The sequence below is a fragment of the Vanessa cardui genome, chromosome 25 (genome assembly GCF_905220365.1).
Source record: "Vanessa cardui chromosome 25, ilVanCard2.1, whole genome shotgun sequence".
Taxonomy (NCBI): domain Eukaryota; kingdom Metazoa; phylum Arthropoda; class Insecta; order Lepidoptera; family Nymphalidae; genus Vanessa; species Vanessa cardui.
Genome location: NC_061147.1, coordinates 6,750,690 through 6,772,977, shown reverse-complemented (window position 1 = coordinate 6,772,977; position 22,288 = coordinate 6,750,690). Strand labels below are relative to the sequence as shown.

The 22,288-nt window shown below is 34.1% G+C and overlaps 2 protein-coding genes across 2 annotated transcripts; one reads left to right on the top strand and one right to left on the bottom strand.

Annotated features, from left to right (window-relative positions):
- Positions 1 to 5,532: 5,532 nt before the first annotated feature.
- Positions 5,533 to 16,194, top strand: LOC124540431 (nuclear factor interleukin-3-regulated protein). The gene is made up of 2 exons (XM_047117985.1): positions 5,533 to 5,822; positions 13,761 to 16,194. Exon 2 carries the CDS (start codon positions 13,806 to 13,808, stop codon positions 14,910 to 14,912), a length of 1,107 nt encoding a protein of 368 aa, XP_046973941.1. The 5' UTR covers positions 5,533 to 5,822; positions 13,761 to 13,805; the 3' UTR covers positions 14,913 to 16,194.
- Positions 16,195 to 18,872: 2,678 nt separating this feature from the next.
- LOC124540516 (protein THEM6-like) lies at positions 18,873 to 22,064 on the bottom strand. The gene is made up of 5 exons (XM_047118138.1): positions 21,856 to 22,064; positions 21,242 to 21,446; positions 20,693 to 20,907; positions 19,436 to 19,624; positions 18,873 to 19,192 (listed from the first exon to the last, which is right to left on the bottom strand). Exons 2-5 carry the CDS (start codon positions 21,405 to 21,407, stop codon positions 19,067 to 19,069), a joined length of 696 nt encoding a protein of 231 aa, XP_046974094.1. The 5' UTR covers positions 21,408 to 21,446; positions 21,856 to 22,064; the 3' UTR covers positions 18,873 to 19,066.
- Positions 22,065 to 22,288: the final 224 nt, after the last annotated feature.

Genomic DNA, 22,288 nt, shown 5'->3' with positions numbered 1-22,288 from the left:
TACGAGTCGTACTCGTGTACGAAGTTCGTACCACCTATACCCAAGAAGAGCCTTAAATATATATTTTATTTTGTTATTACACCGACAACACAAACGAATCTGTAAAAAAATCAACTGTCTATCATAGTTCATGAGACACCTTGTGACAGATGAACAGACAGACTGACGGACAGCATTTACCCTTTGGGTACGGAACCCTAATAAATCTGTTTTTCATATCAATAAAGACAAACCTATAGACTTTGATACTCACTATGTTTACGCATTGGACTGTGAATATTAAAAAAAATAAGTCAATTAATTAAGCAAATTTTGCATAACACGTTATAATAACAACCTGAATTTTTATAATATTTATCAATTATTCTTATAATTTTTTTTATTGTATTTTTTTGTACTGTTTGTCTTCCAACCGGAACATAACGTTGATAATTGCTCTATAGCGGTAGAATAACTGTAAAACGTTGCGAATAGAATAGGTAACTATTCACTTCCAACAGAAGATACATTACTAAAAGGCGTCATAATTATTAAATAATCTGGGCGTCTTGTGAATTATCCTACCGCCAAACAGTAATACTGTCATAGTCTATCTATAATGCCGATATCTACCTAAACTCAATTTCTAAAATTAATTAAATTAATATATAAAAAAACCGCGTATACATAACGATAGAGATTTTTAGAGAACAGCATTTTTGTTATACCACGGCAAAATAGTATGCTTCGATTTAAAGGAAGTGTACCAATGTATATACAAATAGGTACAAGAAAATAAACTCTGAAAGTTTCATGGCAAATAACACCTCTTCAGGTCATAAGGCCAAAATTTAAGTTTAAATCAGAATTTGCCTGCATCATCAATACATAGTACAAAACAAAGTAGCTTTTGCTGTTCGTATATCCCTATGTATGCTAAAATCTTTAAAACTACGCAACGGAATTTGATGCGGTTTCTTTTAATAGATAGAGTCATTCGAAAGAAAGATTTTGTATATATTGTATATACACATGGAAGATATAATAAAGAAACACTGATAATTTTAAAAGTTTGTAATGTGATGTCGTAAATAAATACAATTCTGTAATATATTTAGTCTGATACTAAATTTGCACCCGAGCGTAGCCGGGGCGGGTCGCTAGTATAAAAAAAAATAAACATTTAAGATAAAGCCAAAAAAAATATTTCCGTTTTATTAAACAATTCCAATAAACATAATTTGTCATAGATAACGCTATAAATAACAGCATATTTATAAATCGGGGTTTCCCCGTTAGGTATGTTTTATAAGAGTCTGTAATGTCATTTTGCAAATGCTGTACGCAAAGTGTAACGTGTAAAAAGAGCCAAGAAAGCATAACAATATATGCTAAGAGATTAATACATATACATACAAAATAAAAACATACATTTTTTAAGTAGGATTTTACAAGCAATTTTGAATCGCCATTTAACAATATTCAGTAAAGCTAACACCGGATCGGAAAGTAGATTCTACTGAGAAGAACCGGGAAGAAATTCAATACTTACTCATTTTCAACATTGAAAAATACAGTCATGTTAGTTAAATACAATTATATATGTATGTAATATATCCAGCCTGGATGTCTATGAGAATTAATTTAACGCTTTTTTATCGTCTGTATAATCTTGTATTGAATAATATGCCTTATTTAACAATGTATTTTTTACTAATGATTTCAATTTACGCAACTGTAAAGTTATTAATGTTTGTGGAATTTTATTATCAGTAAACTTGAAATTATAAATATTATATAATATATTTATATTCAAACTACCTGTGCCCGTGACCTTGTACGCGTTTGAATTTAACAAAAAAAATATATTATTGTAGCCTAAGTTACTCAGTATTATTTATATCAGTTATCTGCCAGTGAAAGTCCCGTCAAATTCGGTTCAGCCGTTCCAGAGATTCCAGAGACAGACAGACAAAAATAGTAAAAAATGTTATTTTGATATATGGACCTTGTATACATACATATGCATTGAGTAAAAAAGGGCTATTTTAATACAAACAGACACTCCATTTTTATTTTATGTATAGATATTTACGGTTACGATATGGGGATATTATTATATAGTAACCCCATCCCTATATTGAGTACAAATTACATCACCTATGTCACACGTAGACACACTTAGCTATTAGTCACAAAAATCAATAGCTTATACCAATGAAATTGGACTTCGGATTCCTATCAATACAAATAACCGGAACATGACGCAATAAAACATTAAAGTTATTCTTAATTTAAGATTAAGAGCTGAGATGGCCCAGTGGATAGAACGGGTGCAACTTAACATATGATTGCGGGTTCAAACCCAGACAAGCACCGCTATATATATGTGCTTAATTTGTATTTATAATTCATCTCGTGCTCGGCGGTGAAGGAAAACGTCGTGAGGAAACCTGCATGTGTCTAATTTCATCGAAATTCTGCCTGCATTCTGCCCGCATTGAAACAGCGTGGTGGATGTTCCAAGCCCTCTCCTTAATGGAAGAGGAGGCCTTATCTCAGCAGTGGGAAATTTACAGGCAGTTACTTTATTTACTTTACTTACTACTATTCTTAATTTAAAAATCCTAACCTAAATAAGATTTTGACCGTGACTCGTTTAAGAATTCGCCATCTTCCTCGATAGTCTAGTTATTAACTTGTATGGTATATCGGGGGCTCCATATTCGGACTTTTTCCCGGGCTAATACAAAATATTAGGCAACCACATAAATAACCGTTATTCCTAAAACGGATCTGTACTGTAGAGTCAAATTACTATCTGCTAGAAGCCGGTAGAGTTGAATTAGATAGATCCATAAAGATAATTAGGATATACATACATAAGTAATACATTTCCCATACAGTTATCTCTGCTAAGATTTTTTTTATGGTATCGGTTAACGGACGAGCATATGGGCCACCTGGTGGTAAGTGTTCACCATCACCCATAGACAATGACGCTGTAAGAAATATTAACTATTCCCATAGCTGGGCATTAACTCGTTAATCCGTTAATCGTTAATTAACGAAGTTAACATTTTGATTAATGAATTAACTTTTAAGTTAACTTTTAAAAATGTTAACGGACACGTTAACTTTCGTTAATATGCAGAAGCCCGTTAATCGTTAATCTAATGCCTACTATTTACCGCTCGGCACCGCGGCGCGGCGCAAAAAACAGGTTAAGACAAGTATGAAACGAATGACGTCCCTCTCGATCGTATCCAAGGAGAAGCTCAAGCATATCTCGGATCACTACTACCGACAATTGCAGCAACTGTCTATAAATTAAAAAATATTAAATCTAAGGGCCTAGTAAATTGCACAGCTTTAGCCAATGCCTTATTAAATGGTATAGAGAAAAGGTTTGGTCTACTCCTGAATGATGAACAGTGCCTACTTGCCGCGGCATTCCACCCAAAGTTCCGGTTGATATGGCTGGAAACGTATGACAGCAGTAGAGTAGATGCAGTAAAAAAGGTCATGAAAAAAAGGTAGAAGATGTTTTACGACAAGAAGCAGTGGAAAATTCGAAGGACAGAGATAGTTTAACTGGTGGAGGGAGCAATGCGAGTAACAACGATGATGACGAGGAAGAAGACTTTTTTAATTCTGTCACTCAGTCTATAGAAAAACCAAAGAGCTCCAACTCTTTAAAGAGTAAAGCACAAAGTCTCGTTAAAATGTGGCTGGACATGAAATCAAAAGACTCGTTCAACGATGCTGCATTCCTCGGGGAACAGATATTCATAAATCAATTTATTAAATACAATACTGCTATACCCTCAAGCGCTGCAGTTGAACGTCTGTTTTCCACGGGTAAAGACATTTTAACACCAAAACGAGCCTCGCTTTCAGACGAGAACTTCAACATGTTAATGTTCATGAAGGGGAATATGCACCTTATGCCCGACGATTAAATTACACATTTGTATTATACAAGTATTTTGTTTTATTCCTAACCTGTTAACTTCCAGAACCTAAGCCAACAAGTTGTATAAGTTCACTAACGCAACGATATAAAAATGCAATTTTACACTTATTAACGGATTAAGGATTAACGTTAACTTGCGTTAATTCTTCTGAAATGTAACGCTTTAACGCTTAACGAAGCTAACTTTTTTTGTAGCGGATTAACGATTAACGAAGTTAACTATTTGATTAACGGTGCCCAGCTATGACTTTTCCTTACATCGTCAATGCGCCGCCAACCTTGGGAACTAAGATGTCATGTCCCTTATACCTGTAGTTACACTGGCTCACTCACCCTTCAAACCAGAACACAACAATACTGAGTACTATTATTTGGCGGTAGAATAACTGATGAGTGGGTGGTACCTACCCAGACGGGCTTGCACAAGGCCCTGCCACCAAGTAAGAATGTGTAGTATTAAGTATAATAATATGTCACTCTTGTTGTACTTAGACTACATTGTCAAATATAAAAAAAATACAGACGAATTGATAACCTCCTCCTTTTTGAAGTCGGTTAACAATTTATATCTATTTAAAATGCATTTTGAATTTTTGAATAACTTTACAAAAATATCCGCAAATTACAAAATGATAACTGACCTCTAGTGCCATTTATTACATCCTTATTATAACATTTTAATTATCTGAGATATATTTTTCAAGATTAATTTACTAAATATCTATTTATCTCTCCCATTGGGGCGTTAGTAAAAAAATTAATATACCGAACAGAAAGAAAAGAACTGAAATAAGTATATAATAATTATGTATTACAAAATATTAATAACAATAATATAAAAAATATGTATGTTTATCTCATATATTGCAAGGGAATAATGAACGATTGAAAACAAAGTGAGAAATACAAGTAAACGTGCGATAAATAATCTAAACAGAGTTTTATTAATATATTCAGAATTCTGATCATTGTTCTTTATGACATTGTAAAAAAAAACATTATGATAACGCATCACGATCATACGTTATTCAAGTTCGTCAAGAAAATCTAGTTACAAAACAAGGATCCTTAAAACAATCCATTTACGAAAGTGCCGTTTAAAATTGGAGATCATGAAATACAACTTGCATTGCAAGATTGTTGCATTCAAATTATTTTCAGACACAGTCTTAAAGGTGCTGTAATGTTATAAAGTTTCGGGCTTGACGCTAAACATTGCTTTAGTTTTTACGTCATTTACAAACAAGCGAAAAATTGACCCGAGCAAAATTTAGGCAAAAATTTGCTCACACTACAATTAATTCATTACGCCATATTTTAAATTGCTAAAAATCTAACGCTTATCAATCGATTACAGATTTCGTCGAAACACAAAAACGCCACAAATACATGACTCAATCGCGAATTAGCTAAAAAAAATCGGACATTACATTGACTCAATAGCGCCGACTAAAGTGATTACACACAGCCAGGTTACGTAAATAAACTCACACAGACGTAAATACCCACACTCGCGCGATCACACACACAGCTGTACGGTGCGCTTGTGTGCGCGCTGCAGACCGTGAGTCGGTCGACCCCACTACAAAATTTAGTCGCACTCTAGACTTCGCAGAGGATAGACAAGTCCAAGTGACTAGAGTACTACGCCATTCGCAGTGAATATTTCGTCATAACAACATTGTGATAGTGACAAAATCATTCGGGACGTGTAAAGTGGGTGCATAACATTTATTGTTCCATTTTAACGCACTATAAACTCCACCGAAGACGGTTTTGTGTTTTGCTGTTTTTGTGAAATTATGACATTGTTCTCACTATTTGGATAATTCCGGATAAGGAGTGCAAAATTACCGCAAATATTTTTGTAAGTATTCCTTGTGCAATATTATTATTATTATTTAAATTAATTTAAATAAATTAAGGTGTTTTCGTATTTATTTTATTTTTAAAAATAATATAGGAAACAGTCTGTACCTGTTGCATTTGATTTTGCTTCAACGAAGATTTTGCTTTAACCGACCATAATAAAAAATATATATTTCTTTATATTAAAATTAAAATATTTAAAAATTTTAGGCATTTAGATTTTGGAAAATAAATTAAAAAAATATATTAAAAAAAAATTAATAGTCTTAAAATTAGAACGAACTTAAAAAAAAATAACTTTTAAAAATAGAATTATAACCGAAAGTTGTCCTTTAAAAAATGCACATACCTACATATTTAAAATATCAAAATAAAAAAAAAAGTTAAATCGTTTAAAAATTCAAGAATATCATCCGTTAAATTTTAATAAATTTAAATGAGTAACAATTGAGATGAGTCAGTCAACCCATCAAAATCGAGTTCGCGTTTTCATAGAAATGTTGGTAATGTCATTGACATCGGCTACAAAAATATGTTTACTCATGAGCGCTGCGTCTCTTGCCAAAAGAACTTTAAATCATTTAATCCGATGTGTTCTCACATTGTATTGCTTCCGAGTGTTTTGGTTCTTTTGTTTGCGATTCAGCTTCCTCAACGATGTTTTCATTATTATCATTGTTTATAACAGTTGTTATATCTTAGTAGATTTTATGCTTATCATATTAAACATTCCTTTGTTTTATAATCGTACAAAGTTTGATTTCTTTGTCTGTGATAGCTGTTTTATATTTTCACTTAGACTGTAAGATATATTATTTTATATATAAATTAAAATTAGTTATTTTTATTCAATAAAATAATAAATACTGGAATTATTTTCTTATGCGCAAGCAGAATTTTATGATTATTTTCTGTCTACCGCCAAAAATTGTATCGGCATTTTTTTATTGAATTTATATTTAATAAATAGACAAAAGTAAATAAATGAATGTTTTTATATGTGAAGTTTTATATAGTGCTATATGCAGGTCGGTAATTAAGGGATAGTCATTGTTAAGTAGATGTATAGTGTCGTAAGCGGCGCCTGGCACGACGGCTCTGTCGTAAGCCATTGTAAACGCTTACACAACTGGTTCAAGGTTCCAATCCAGCGTGCAATCGCCTGCGGATGTACGGAACTAGATTAAGTATAGTTAAGTATTATCACACTTTACATAAGAAAACTTCAAACATTTGTCAAAAATTTGGTTTTCGAAACGCAAATTATAAAATGGATAATTTATATTTTAATTATAAAAAAATAACATTTTAAAATTAGAGAAACCATTTTATTTCCAAACATTTCTTTAGAATATTAACAAACAAAAACTTTTGATCAAATCTAATCGCAGAACGAAACAAAAAAAAGTTACGTTAACTTCCATAAGATACAAAACAATATAGCCCCCACGTTTAAAACAGGCCCCGTCCAGAAATAAACTTGCGTTCGCTTAAACAATTCAAACAAACCGTTCGGAAGCAAACCTGAGACTTGAATCGATCGTGTAAAGGTCAGTTAGCTATCTACGTGTGACGCAACGTCCCTAGGGCGGCATTGCGCAATCCACTGCAAAACTCACACAGCGACATTGCACAGATAAAACGTCAAATAAAACGAGCATAGTAAACACAAACTAGAACCACGGCAATGTTAACGAGTTGTTTTCAACGAGCTTCCGCACTCTAATAATAGCTGACAGACAAAGAAGTGTAGCATTCGAGTGTAAAGTGCATTATCGGTACGAGTGATGTAATACAGGAAATAAAAAGCAAGGTCGTCCGGAAGGTATTATTGAAGACCGTAAGGTCATGCCCGTATGCATTCGGTTAAACGTGCATCATGGCTCGCGTTACACGTAGCTATGAATTTTAATATCCATTATGTTTACGATTGTAGTTTAATTATGACCCTGGTTTTATAATTAACATTGGATCACTCGAAGCGATTAAATCATCTACTTTATTACTAACGCAACACATTGTAATATAAAAATCGCGTTCAACTGATAACAAAGTTATATCAGTTGTCCTCATGAGCCAGTTTTGAAAATTTTTATTATCATTCTAATCAGGCGTCGCATGTACATGTTATATTTGTTGTAGCCCGTAATGAGTGCATGTTACGTAATCTACATTTTTTCATGCGCAATAACAACGCCGACGATAATTTCATCGGTACGAGGACAAGCAAAGATAACTTGACCTATTTTTTTTATCTCGCCCGCTCGCGTAACTGTAACCTACTTACTGATGTGCACGTGAGTGCTCACAGCCAATTGCGATGAAGCAGACAAACGTATGATGTACAATGCTGGAGGTCCTTACATACCAGACACATGAACACTACAGCAACGACAAAAGAAACTGTCTTTGAGCGGTATTTCGTGGTATACTTTGACATTGGAACGACGTTCAAATGTTTTAATTTCGCCTCAAAATATTAATGGGGATTCCCGGTGAGTCACGCTAAACGAAACTAACCTAATAACTCGTAAACTGCTGAACATAAATGTACCGATTATGAGTAATGAGTAATAAGGGAAGTTCGAACACTGAAGATCTTGGCCCTGTATATAATACTTCCTAGAATCGTAATGCTCACGTTACATAAGGAGCTAAGGTGAGCAACTAAATTCAAAGAATCTAGCACATCAAAATAGGTTAAGTGTTTCTTAATAATGTAGCAATTAGCTGTGTAGAGCAAGGTCGATACTGAGTACGTTTGTCTTTGTCTAACCCAAACACTACGTATTTGTGTAAGGATTAATTTTATCAGATAGGGAAGTCCTCAACCGGAAAAGTAAGGGAGAAAACCTTGACACATTTTATATTAGCCGTTTATCACTCGGGGAGTTACGAAACACAACCTTGACACCAAACTATTATCGGGAGACTGAGAGGCCGTCCCAAAAATAGATTGATCTTTAATTGGGCCTTCGCTAAATGCGAATCTGAAAATCGGTCAAGTATACGCGGTTTTCAGCAGAAAAATGCTTGAAACGCATCCAAAATTTCGATCTTTCTCTTCTCGTATCCTCAACTATTAAGGTTGAATTAAAACGACAGCACAGTGTCAGTACTCTCAATAACCACAACAAAATAAATGTTTTGAGAACGTCTTCATCCTAACCATACACAGTAATCATTATTCAAACGGCAAGCTGGCGCCGTAGTTACATAAAGCTGTAAGGTTCAAGGGTAAAGATTATGAGCTATATAAGTTAAAGTATATATTATTCATTGTCTAATATATGTGCTCTTTTGTGAGATGGTAAAATGTCAAATGAAAGATGGCGGCCGGCCTACTTTTCCCGAGCAATAGCGGCGAGCGTGTGGAAAGTTACCGCTGTACTACTTTCTCTACTTTTTCCAAGATGGCTGATATTGTCTATGAGCATTTATGTGAGCCAGTAATTGTCTTTGGTAGGTCAAGAGCATGAATAATACGGCGCCATTAAGACGTGCGAATGTTTTTATAAGTACAATTTAAAAACAATTTAAATATTGTGTCACGTTTTGTCTATCGTTATAATATATGTTACTGATACTTTATTAAAAACAACGATACAGTTTTACTGTAACATCGGCTACAAGGAACAACGACTAGAAATACAAGTTCAAGGGCGTAAAAGTCTAATTAGTTACAACTGCGATCGCGTTTTATATAACGGTTTGGAGAAGAACGTGTGCTGTTACGCAAGCAACGTGAGTTCAAGAACACGTGTCACAGGCCGCGTGACCGCTCGGCGACGCAACACGTGCGCAGGACAATAAAGCTAAGGTCATGTCCACTGATCCACTCTGAGCCAACCGTTGCGATTTACATTTTGGCTCAAAAGAAACGTCGCAACATTGTGTGCAATTTATTTCTCAACCAACCTTGCCGCGATAATATATTTACGTTTCGAAATTCTTCCTGGTTTTTGCATTTGAAAGACTATTTCTTGTTAAAAGACAATAAATATAAGCCTAACGAGGCATCTTACGTCTGAATTCAATAAACGAAGGCATTTCTTAAGCGTCATTCGTTTATTACATTAGTGTCCTTAAGACAATATGTAATAAGGAAGTTTGATTTTATAGCCCCAACATACTCACTATTATAAATATTTTGATATTTATTTATAGACTAGCTATTACGGTTATTGCCTACAATTGTATGAAGCTGGAGTCTGTTCGAACATAAATCTCACGAACCTGCGAATCAAACAAATATTTCCCCATTAGATAGCCCGTTCATTCAGTAAGGTCATAAGATTCGTGCTATAATCCTTAGTTAGATTAATAATCGTAAACGCCAAACAATCAGATAATCTAAAAACATGCACTCATGAAAAACGCTAAAGAAACCGCGTGTCTTAGCTTATATGAGCTAATAGTATATTATCTTGAATATTGCATTATGTAATCGAGAATAAGGATCATACTGGTCTAGGTATGCGTTTCCTGTTGACACTTGCTAACATTTGCCTGGATGTTATAATGCTTTTGATACGTAATACATTTCAACAGAATTGGTGAAATGAGTCTTAAGTTAATAAATAATGCTGTAGAATAACTATTCCATAGTGATTGTGATAGTTCTTATAAGATGTATTGAATAGGACTTTAATTGGAAGAAACGTTTGACAAATTAAAATTTTATTGGTATCTCTCAAAAATATTTAAAGAAATAGGTACACAATAAGCGTTACGTATATATTCTGTTGAAATGAAGTATATAGTTATCAAAACACTGACTCATCCAAACTGTGACACACAAGATAATTTTTTTTTTATTATAATGATAAAAAAACTTTTTGGTTCACTTAATTTATATGAAACATTATTTTATGAAATTAATACATTCAGTACAAGTTGAACTGATTACACTAAAAAGTTGATATGTATTTAATAAAGTATGACTTATACGGTTAAAAATAACTGAAGGGGGTACACGTGTAGTCTTTCTCACACGTACCTTAATGTGCAACGTGACGCAGCCACGTGTAGCTGTAGTTCAATGCGAAGGTCGCTAGAACATAACCTAACTCAATCCGATTTTACTGAAAACATTAGTATACATTAATACATTTTAATTTAAAATATATTTAAATCCATGTACAATGTATATAGCGCAAACGTCACTGTCATACATAACAAAACTCCTTACATCGAATGCAAGAAGGTTTCATTCGATCGATGTTTAAATTTAGAACGCCGAGAGCTATCGAAGTTGCCCAACCCAACCTTGACAGCGGTGATGAAACATAGCAGTTTCATAACGAGTTTTAGACTAGATGAGCATAAAAAGTGTGATACCGTACAGTGCCAGTTTTTGGCTAACGGTGAAACGAAAGTACATGATTAGCGATAACTGTCCAAACGCCGATTGTTATACAAGACGACCGTTAGACGTGGTATCGGTACCATGGAGTTCTGTTATCAAATTTGATTCGATTGTGTAATTGGTTTTTATAACTTATTCGATTATGAATTACTTACCAATGCAATTAATACATATCCCTAAAAAGTAGTTTTCCCTTAAACCAACCAATGATAATGTCTTGTAAATATTTTTTCGTAAATCAACCAATCAAAGGCCTCTAAAATTAATATAGGGATCAGATATAATATAACTTCCTCTTGATATATTATATAATATCAAATCAATGTTCTAACAATGTCCGTCCGTTACTCATTAAGGCAGTGTTTAACCGTTTGTGCCGCCAACCGGCAAATAACGGACACTTTTTTAGTTTGAAATAGAGCAGTTATTTTGTAAGCTGTATACCATTGTACATAATTGCAAAAAATATTAATAATAATAAAAAAAATCACTGGTATGCATTATTATTACAAGATAAAAGGTTAACTGCCCCGATAGTGATTATTACGGTACTAAACTGATACAAAATCATATTGAAGTATCACAGATTATTTATTAGTAGATACAGTATTGCTAATTTTCAGTAAAAACTATTTTTTAATTTAATAATTAATATACGAAATCGCTTGCCTATATAACCTCATTTGTAAATAAGACTCATTTATAATTTAGGTAACTACCGGTTAAACTAGAATAATGTTTATTCAATATATAACTGTATTATTATAGAATATTTTATTAATAAAAGCGTTTATACGACTTTTACAGTTTAAAATATTTTAAGCAATAGATATGATGTTCAAATTTAACATCACATCAAAAACGTTACAAGTGCTGTTACGCAAAATTGACTTTTATCGCGTTTATATTCACATTGACATACATACAATCAATTACATTAATATTATAACACTACATTTTTGAATTCGCTTGAAACGTGTAAAAGGCCCACTGACATTTCGACCAATTAGAGCTGGCTTTTAATCGAACAGTTAGCCGTAACGGGTGCGCGCGCGCATCTAGAGCGGCCTACTGACACCGAACGGGCGACTGCCGACTGGTAACAATCCGCTTGCAACCTGCCTCACAAGCGACTGGCAGTTCCGTATAATGTTCTATTACTTTACTTCTGATAGAAATTATACTCCATAAATAGGAATTATGATCTTTGTTTAAAAATAGAATACAAAAAATTTTATTTTAAAAATATAAAAGACTATTTTATGTTTTTTTTTTTTTAATGTTGGCTAAGATATATTTTTAAATCCAAAGGATCCCCAAGCATAAAGGTTGTATGCGGTTATGTATATATTATGTTGCGTTATTTTTTATTACAACAATACGACGTCAGCGTAACTGTAATTGCATCTCATTACCCTTACTTTGCGGTCGAAAGAGCAATTTATTATCGACATTCTAGTCTATGTCATTTTAAACGTTAATATTGTTCGGCGGAAATGCTTATGAGTACTGATTTTACATAAAAGAATGGGAAATGCTTACATAAAGCTTTCAGAACACAATGAGATCGTTCGAAAACATCTTAAAATTCTCCGGAGTCATTCTAATGATCTTTTTCGAATTTCATAAGGAGTACATGTGAATAATGCTGTATAATGGCCTACGGAACACGTGAACCGAGGCTCTGGAATAGTTTAAATTGCATGCAAATCGTTTCCTAAGCGAATAATTTCGGATAAAGAAAGAACTCTCACGTTGTCCGCGAGTTCACCGCGTGCCGAGTAACGTGACGGCTCAGCTCTTTTTTGCACTAGTTAGGAGCACTTTAGAAAAAAAAGGTATCAAAATTTTATAGCTTCTCCACAATGGGTGCTTGCGATTGATTCTTTCATTGTTATCCTCCGCTGATAACAACGCTATGAACTTTTTGTGACAAACTTCCTGTCGTTGTTTAATTTAACCATAATCGGCGACAGGACACTCGCTCCGGTCTCACTAGGCTTGCAAAGCCATTGAAATTAGGTGCTCGTGTTACGCAACGGTCATTGACATCGGGTCGATAGGGTTCGTGAATATAATATAGAATAATTAACCGCTGAGGTCGCTGTTCTCCATCCACGTCTTTGCCAACGTGAGTCTTGCGAAATCTAAATATTATTGTTCGTAAACCGTCGTCGGCTGATAAAGCACTTAGTCAACTCTCGTCACATGCCCCCGAGCGTGGATTTTTCTTTACTTCGCATTCCGAATAGATCGATCGACGTCGAAAATTACTTGTGAAATAATTAAAGTTTAATTAATTTATTGCGACAAATATATTAATGTTACAATATTGTTTAAGACAATACAATATGTTTTTTGTGTTAGAATATAAGGTGAAATATTAGATATACTATTTTATAATTCAAAGGGAACAAAAAATGTTAGTGTGGCAACGCGATTACACAAAGGTGATCCGCGTGCTAAGTTGCGAAGGATCTTGCGACAGCATTTTTGCAAGCGTATTATTTTGTAAGGCCATTTATAAAATTGCATCGTTATACTAACGTCATGTTTTATTTGTTACAGAACCACAGTGAAGATCCGTGCGGACAAGGCGTCGTCCGCCGAAACATGGTCGCCGAGTTCATCTTGAGTCAGCAGCAGCTGCTGAGCGCGGGAGGGGGCGCAGCCCTGGGCCCGTCGCCTACACCATCTCGCGTGCAACCGCAATCACGCAACAGACTCTCCGTGTCACCCCATTTTCCACTAGACCAACCTCTACCATCTAATGGCAGTCCGGGTGACCCTAATGATTATGGAAACAGCTTTGATTATTCGAAGAGGAAGGAATTCTTCGGACAACGTAAACAGAGGGAATTTATTCCTGACAATAAAAAAGATGATGGATACTGGGATCGCAGGCGGCGGAACAATGAGGCCGCCAAACGTTCCCGTGAAAAACGCCGCTTCAATGACATGGTGCTTGAACAGCGTGTCGTTGAACTCTCCAAGGAAAATCACGTACTAAAAGCTCAATTGGACGCGATCAAGGAAAAATATGGCATATGTGGAGAAACACTCATCAGCATCGATCAAGTTTTAGCGACACTGCCGACGTGTGATCAGGTTCTCTGCGTCACCAAGAGGAGTAAACTCACCAGCAGTGCTCTATTTCCGCCTGCACCTCCACCACCACCACCAATACCTCCATCATCTCCACCATCGCCTCCGCCTCAACGTGCTCCGGAACCTTACCAAGAAAGGCTCCCTGCACCTGAAGCTTACTATCCTCACCCCGCACATTACGAACCACCCGGTTCAGTTCTCAATCTCTCACGATCTCGCCGCGCTCCTTCGCCATACGAGCTATCATCTCTCTCTGGCTCTGGGGACGAAACAGCGGAACAATACGCTCCGGAAAATAATTGTCTCCCTTTAAAACTTCGCCATAAATCGCATCTCGGCGACAAGGACGTCGCAAGCGCTCTCCTATCCCTGCAACACATCAAGCAGGAGCCCGGTCCCCGTTCCTCACCTTCCTGGGACGGTGAGGGCTCTAGTGACGAGAGGGATTCCGGGATCTCATTGGGGGCAGAATACAGGCCACCGAGGTCTGACGAGAGGCTCGCTGAGGAGGACGACGCTCACTTAAAGGCGGAGCTCGCGCGGCTCGCTACCGAGGTGGCGACGCTAAAAAACATGATGCATCAGAACAAGGCGCGCGCGCTCGAGCACTGAGCAGAGTGGCAGTCTGAGAGATGCCCCGCGCCTGCGCCTGGACCGCGCAGCGCCGCGCTACATCGTTAGTCGCGGCGACCACTCGTGTCGCGATAACGTGTCGATCTTGTTCGTACAAACTGTCTCAACCTGCCCCTCCCTAGTAGTCGAAGTTACCACGTTGTAAAGAGATGAAAATATATATTTGTATGATATTGTGCAGCTGTACGCGGCTAAGTCGCATCGCCTAATTGTAATCCTTCCTAGTAGTCGTATCGTTGTACTGTTCTCGTAGGGTAGAGATAGTCGCAGTTGTCGACGCGTTCGTGGACCTTTCTGTATGAGACTAATTAGTTCGGTTTACAGACTTTTCGAGCAGATAAAACTAATCTACTCAGTGATAGATTTAAAAAAGATGCATTTTTAGTGGTGAGCTATGTATAATGTATATGTAATATAATAAGTAAGAAGTAGATCTGTTTCATCTATTCGAAGACTCGGTAGTGAAAATCGATGGCTAAAGACTATTTCTCTTTTAAGCTAGCTTTAAGTCTTAAATAATATTAAGTCCAACTTAGATGTTTATTTATAATGTTTAATGTATAGTCTTTCTCAATCGGAATGCCTGTTATGTTCCAAACCAAAAAAAAGAGATAGATCCTCTAGCTGTCAAGAATTCGCAAAGTAATTTTAAGAGACACTTTAAATCCTATTGTATGCAGAGTATTGTAATCAGACTAAGAATACCAGTGCCTTCGACAATACATACCTACCTTAAAAATAGCTACATTAAATTAATATTTTTGTACACTTGTTAGTAAAAGCTTAGCGATGTCAAACGATCAGATATCTTCAAACATGCGCTGAACGTCATGGAATAAGAGGTTTAACATTTTTATTAAATATACGATTCAGTGTAAACTTTGAAGATCTCTGGTCATTTAAACGTGGCCCTTACCATGAGTCGCTCACAGCGATACAATCGCATTTATGAGTACTATAAGTCCTTTGAATTAATGAAACGCGTGGCGTCTCACTCATCTCAATATTGCGTCTCATTAGTGTCGAACCCATGGTTGGGATATTGTATCAAATCCTATTAAGACTAGATTCAAAGTATTCGATATGTATTGTAAGTTTTCATACTCCCAATTGTCCAAAGGGCATGTGATAGGACTGAGGCCTGAGGGAGTTATACTAAGTATTTATTTATTCGGACCGAGAAAGAGGATTTTACAGTTTATTATCTTTGTATAAGAAACTCTATACGATATAAATAAATTGTGTACATTACAATTAAAAATGAATTTTATTTTATTCCCACCTACTATAACAAATATAATTGAAATATATTACGAATTTAAATGATCATATCATCATCATAAATTTCAAATAGAATTGTGACGATATTAATTCAAATTGAAATATATGTTCAGTCATATAACGAACAGTAAAAAAAGTTACAAAAACATCGTTATATATCTAATAGCTGTTGAATAAACTATTACTTAAATAAAATTTAAGCAAGTCAGTAAATATACCAATGCAGGGCAAAGAACTCCAAATCTCTTTAATCTTCTCAATTTTTTCCAATATAAGAACAGCCTCAGATGCAATTTGGTTAATACAAAGCATGTTGCATATTTAGCGAGTACGGGATGGATGTCGATTGCTTGAAAGGGCAGAGTTTGAAATATATGAACCCTTAAGATTGATATGTCCTAACCACAGAACCAAAACTTATATCAGAGTCAAATGCATAAATCTGATACTTCATTTTAATTTATATACCCTTCAAATATGTATATAAAATATAGGCTGTGACAGACGGACAGTAAAAGTAAACATTTATAAAGGTTTTTGTTTCTAAAACTGTTTACAAAATGAAATCGTTAATTTCTTTTTACTAACCCATTCGACCCAAACAATGCTTATAAACAGAGTATTAAATCTTTGGATATAAAATAAAAAATCAATAGCGATTTTAAACTTTAATTATATTAAGTTTAGGTACAATGTTGAATACATAATACATATAAACTTATGTGTCGTATTATATACATTACATTAGCTTTGCTAAGTACATCACAAATCCATCATTTTTATACATTTCATAAATAGGATGTTAATGCAAAAATTTCGACAAGCATTCAATAAATGTGATTTATACAAATTATTTTTGAAAGTACTGAAACTTCTTTAATAACTATTGATATTTTGTTGAAATTAAGTCTCCTTAGTTGCAAGGGTAATTTATTATTTTTATATGACAACATTTTATTAAAACATAACCTAAAACACATAATTTCTAGGCTTATCTTTGTAGCACACAAAAATATTAAATTGTCATCCTGATTTTTTTATGCCGCGTGGCATACGATCGTTTCATCTATTTGTTCGTTAAGTTGATATTTCTTTTTTTAATTAAACCATAGAGACGAAAAAGAAAGCCAATTTAAAACGACCTCTAAAATTCCAGAAGATTAGTTATTGCAATAGATGTAAATCAAGAATTAGACTTTTATCCAAATCGGTCTAATAACTTTGAGATTTAAAACAGGTAATACCGATTCAATCTTCTAGTACTACGTACTTTTAACATATATCATGGCATAGAATATAATTACGATAATTTTTCTTTTACAAATAGGTATTTTACAAAACATTCCTATAATTCATAATCTTTATCCGAGTATCCCACGATTCTAAACCCTGCAATAATCAATCCGACAATCTTTACATAATTCATTTTAAAATACTACATTTACATAATAACACAGTAATACAATGTGAACACGATCATGAAAGTAAAATGTAAATTAATTTCACATCAAATAACAGACAGACACTTTAAACACCCTTTTATAATTTCATATTTTGCAAAACAAAGTCAACTTTGGGCGTACCATAATTTGCTATCATTTAGGTATCAGAACACAAGTAAGTATTAAATTCCCGTTAACTAGCCAAGTTAAAAAAGTACTCTTTAGTTAAACGTAGTAAGATTTGCGTATAGAAAAACAAAACTTATCGAAGCTACTTGAAATCTATATATTTGCGCTAAATGTATTTAAAAATAACAGACATTTTAAATTAAACATAATATAATATTGATATCTAAAAAAAAGTCCATGAATTAAATATGTCGCAAGAAAAATATGACGAAAAATCCTAAAACTTGGAAATTAAACATGTTAAATCCAAAACTACATTCATACTCAATACTTCATTATAATATATGTAGTATGTACGACGTACGACAATTTGTTTTTATAAAAATATCTATGGCAAGAAAATTCTATAAATATTACATTTAGAATTCCTATATTTTCAATTTAGTTGTGCTAATAATAACTAAGAAATAAGAACGAAAACTCTAAAACCCAAATTCTCCTCCTTTAAAACACCAAAAGCATCGAAAATGACAAGCGAATTATAGACACAGATTATAATTAATAAATAATAATAGTATGTACATACTTGTAGCATTTTTTCTAGCACTATTATGGATAAATACTTGCTTAGCCTTATATAACAGTGCTGAAAACACACAATAAAATAATACCATAAACAAGTCATGATTTTTTAAATATTATAAATATTTTGACACTGATTACAGGACAGAATAAATAAAATTTTACACGGTATTCCTTAGTTGTGCGTCATCGTCAAAATCACATTGTTTTTTAACACTAAATTTGAAGTAAACTACCACTTTTAAACAATTATTTTATTTCTTCCTACATTTTCAAATTAAACACATACGCAATGTAGCTTACATTTAGGCAAGACATAATATTTATTAGATAAAATATTAAAATAGCTATATTCATTATACGACATAGTATCTTTTCAAAATTAAAACTATACAATGATTTTTTACCTATTCCACTTTTATATTTACATACTTACAAAGTTATAATAAAAGCAAATTCGTACATAGGATAAACATTGCTTCATAATTAATATTAAAAGGTATGGATAAAAACAATTTAAAGAAAACCTAAACACAAATTTTGATTAATTATTTAAAAAAAAAAGATAAACTCACTGTCATCTGTCATTTTGACGTTGACACTTCATCTGTTACTTGCCAAAACGAACCCGAACGAAAACCTGGTAATCTCTTACAGTTGCTTACGAGACCGTAAGTTTACGTTCGGGCTAAGCTGATTTCACTCGGCCGCCTTGGGGATGATCTCTCCGCAGCTGAGGGGATGCGGCTCGAGTGAAGGCAGTGCGGAGACAGTAGGCCGCAACTTGGCTGAACTCAGCTCATTACTTTGTACCCAAAGTTCCAACTAAAAAGAAAATAGCTTTTTTGTTTCGAGATTTTTTTTAAAATAAAAACATTTTATACATTCAATATAATCATATATGATGACAACACCGGCCCGAGCCTCTTGTCAGGGTTAAGAGTTTTCCGACCCTATTATAATTATTGGCTCGGCAATACATATAACTTGACAAATTTAGTTAAGAAATTATGGTTTGTAAACGAAAACATAGCAAAAGAATAATTATTTAGGTAAAGAAGTCCTCACCTCAGAAGGCATCTTCTCAGGAGGTGACTTGCAGCTTCCGGAACAATGTAACTGCAGCAGTAACTCGGCAATAGCGGCCACAGAAGTATCTATTATCCGCTGACGACATAACGCTACGGCATGGACGAAACCTCCGGGACCAATGAACTCGTGTTCCATGAAGAATGTTTTTTCATCCCAAAAGATAGCCTGGAAAAATAAACATGTATTTATAGGGTTTTCATGCACTGTGGGCAAGTTTGAGTTTTATTTGAATAATATGTTATCATCCTGCTGTGGTGGAAGATTACCTTTTCCAATCCACTGCGCAATTTCACTTATAAGCGTTTTGTATGGTACATTTTTTTTTTAAATTAATGAACGGTATTTCACAAAGAAATATATTTTTTGTATGTATTTGTAGGACTGATAATATTTATGAATGACGTAGTTTTTGGCATAAGCCAATAGAGCAACATTAAATTAGCTTTATAAAAGTAAACCTATTGAAATTGAAATATATACTAATTAGAAATGATTTCAAACTAAATATATCAATACATCAAACTTTACCAATTTTTATCGGATTAGATGGAATATATTTACTAACATATTACGTGGGATACAAAAACATATTATATATTATGCTAATACATACTTATTATGCTAATCAGATCCCTGTGTGAATTAAGCGGTCAGTTTGTATGTGAATGCCCTATAAATCAATATTACAAGCGAGTGTTAATTGGTGATAAAAAAGTGACGCATTTTCGTTTCTTCGTCACACTAAAGTTTAAAAAAAAGCCGTAGCCTAGTTTTAGTTCAAATCAAATGAAATCAATCTATTCAAGTAAACTTCACAATGAAACGTTTTAGAATCGTCGACAATTAAATACTAAAACCGTTTTGGAAAGCAGCCTCCAGCGAGAAGAAACGGCAAGAGACTCGCATAGTTGTTCTTTTCAAATAAACAGATTTACAATGCTGTTCTTTACAATAATTAGTGTCCTGTGATGAAACCCGAGTCTAACTCCAAGCGTTTTTTTCTAAAAAGTACTATTTTTATGAATAATAATATTTCCCGGTATCGTATATAAAAAGATATTTGCATATATGCGTATACCATTTCCCAAAAACGTTATCCGTTCCATATGCAAACAGTAATTAGGAGATACAAGGTAATTCTTATTTCTTAGTTAAACGGTGAACTCCTATTCTTGTATACTTTTTTAGGCATTCGAAATACGTTATTAAAACATCAAACTTAGTTAAAATCACCTTAGATGTTATTGTGAACTTAGTGAAAGGCTTCAAATATCGTCTGTAGCGGATCGTGGTGGCTGCTTGGAGTACGGAACCCCCAGCCGCCTTTATGTTTGCATAAAGTCCACTCCGTTCGTAGAAATCAGCTCGTGCGAAGTCCAGTTCGCGCAGATACCGTGCGTTGTTCATGTGGTACAGTAAAGTATCTATATCGGTGAGGAGGCACCAAGCTGAAAATAGAGATGAAATCTGTTCAGTTCAGTTTTTTTTTGTCGAATGTATTTATTAGCAGACTGAATAGACTTGAGCCAAGGACGAGTGTTTTTTACGACGGCTTTAGAAATTCTTTTTTTTCTGAGGTTTCCAGAACGAATCGAAATAAAAAAATATACTTTAAGACGAATAACTTATAGAAAGAAATCATTAAGATTGCATACCGACACTTTCTCCTGTCCTGTCATATATTCGAGATATGTGGACTATTTTTTGTGCAATTACAAACAAGAACTCAAGTTCTTACAATCGGATCATGTTTGTCAATTCTCCCAATTCACAAGTACTTACATTGCACCTCCGTGGTATCCAATATGCATATTTTCTTCCTAAAGTACCTCGCTTTCGCGACGGTGTACATCATACGAGCGAAGTATGCCACGTCTAACGTCCCATACAGCAGTAGGGTGCCCGCCACCATCATTGCGCTCCAGCCAGGCACACATACCGTCCACATGGTGACTATCAATTATTAACCTCGTAGTACTCGTATTGCCTAAATAAAAATAATAAGTAACTTCAATAACAATTACATTTCTTTACTATGTTATGTATTTATTTATATTTAAAATATGTATTATAAATAATACTTAATATTCTATTGTGAATGTTGGAACATTACATTTATTATCTAAACGCCTAGACTAAATTTTACACATTTAAATAAATTTGTCACATTTAAAATTGCTAATAATTATATTCAGGCACTTAGAAATAAAAAATATCTAATATATTTTCTAGTAATTTATGTTGGCATATAATTGTATTTTCAAATAAATTATGCCGAAGTTTCTAACCACAATTTTTTTAGGCATTGCAAAGTATTCTACAAACGAATGAAGAACTACAAATTGCATCTCGTATATATCAATGAAAATTGAATATATTAACTAACTGAATCTCACCAAGATATTTCTTGAAGCCGGTTCAATACTAAAACTTAAACATACTACAGACCAGTAAAATTCAATAACTCCTCACTTTATAATTAAAACACATGCGTCTTTATTACTATTACGCAAATATTGTGAATAAAATTATTTTTCCGATATTAAAATAACCTCCGAGGCGGTGTCAAGAAATTTTCACGTACAAAATAGTGACATTTTATAGGATGCGCGCGCAGAACGATCGATAGTCGGCGTATGTGTGTCATAGTTTCAGAACTTTTAACCTTATGTTCAGGTGAAAATCAAGCTAGACAAAATCAGCAATCGAATGCTTAGAGAAATTAAGCTACAGGCATATTATTATACATGCAAGTTAGGGTATAAAAATCCAATTGCATCGCGGTTATATGTAAATAAAACCTTGTCACTAATGACATAGAGATTAATA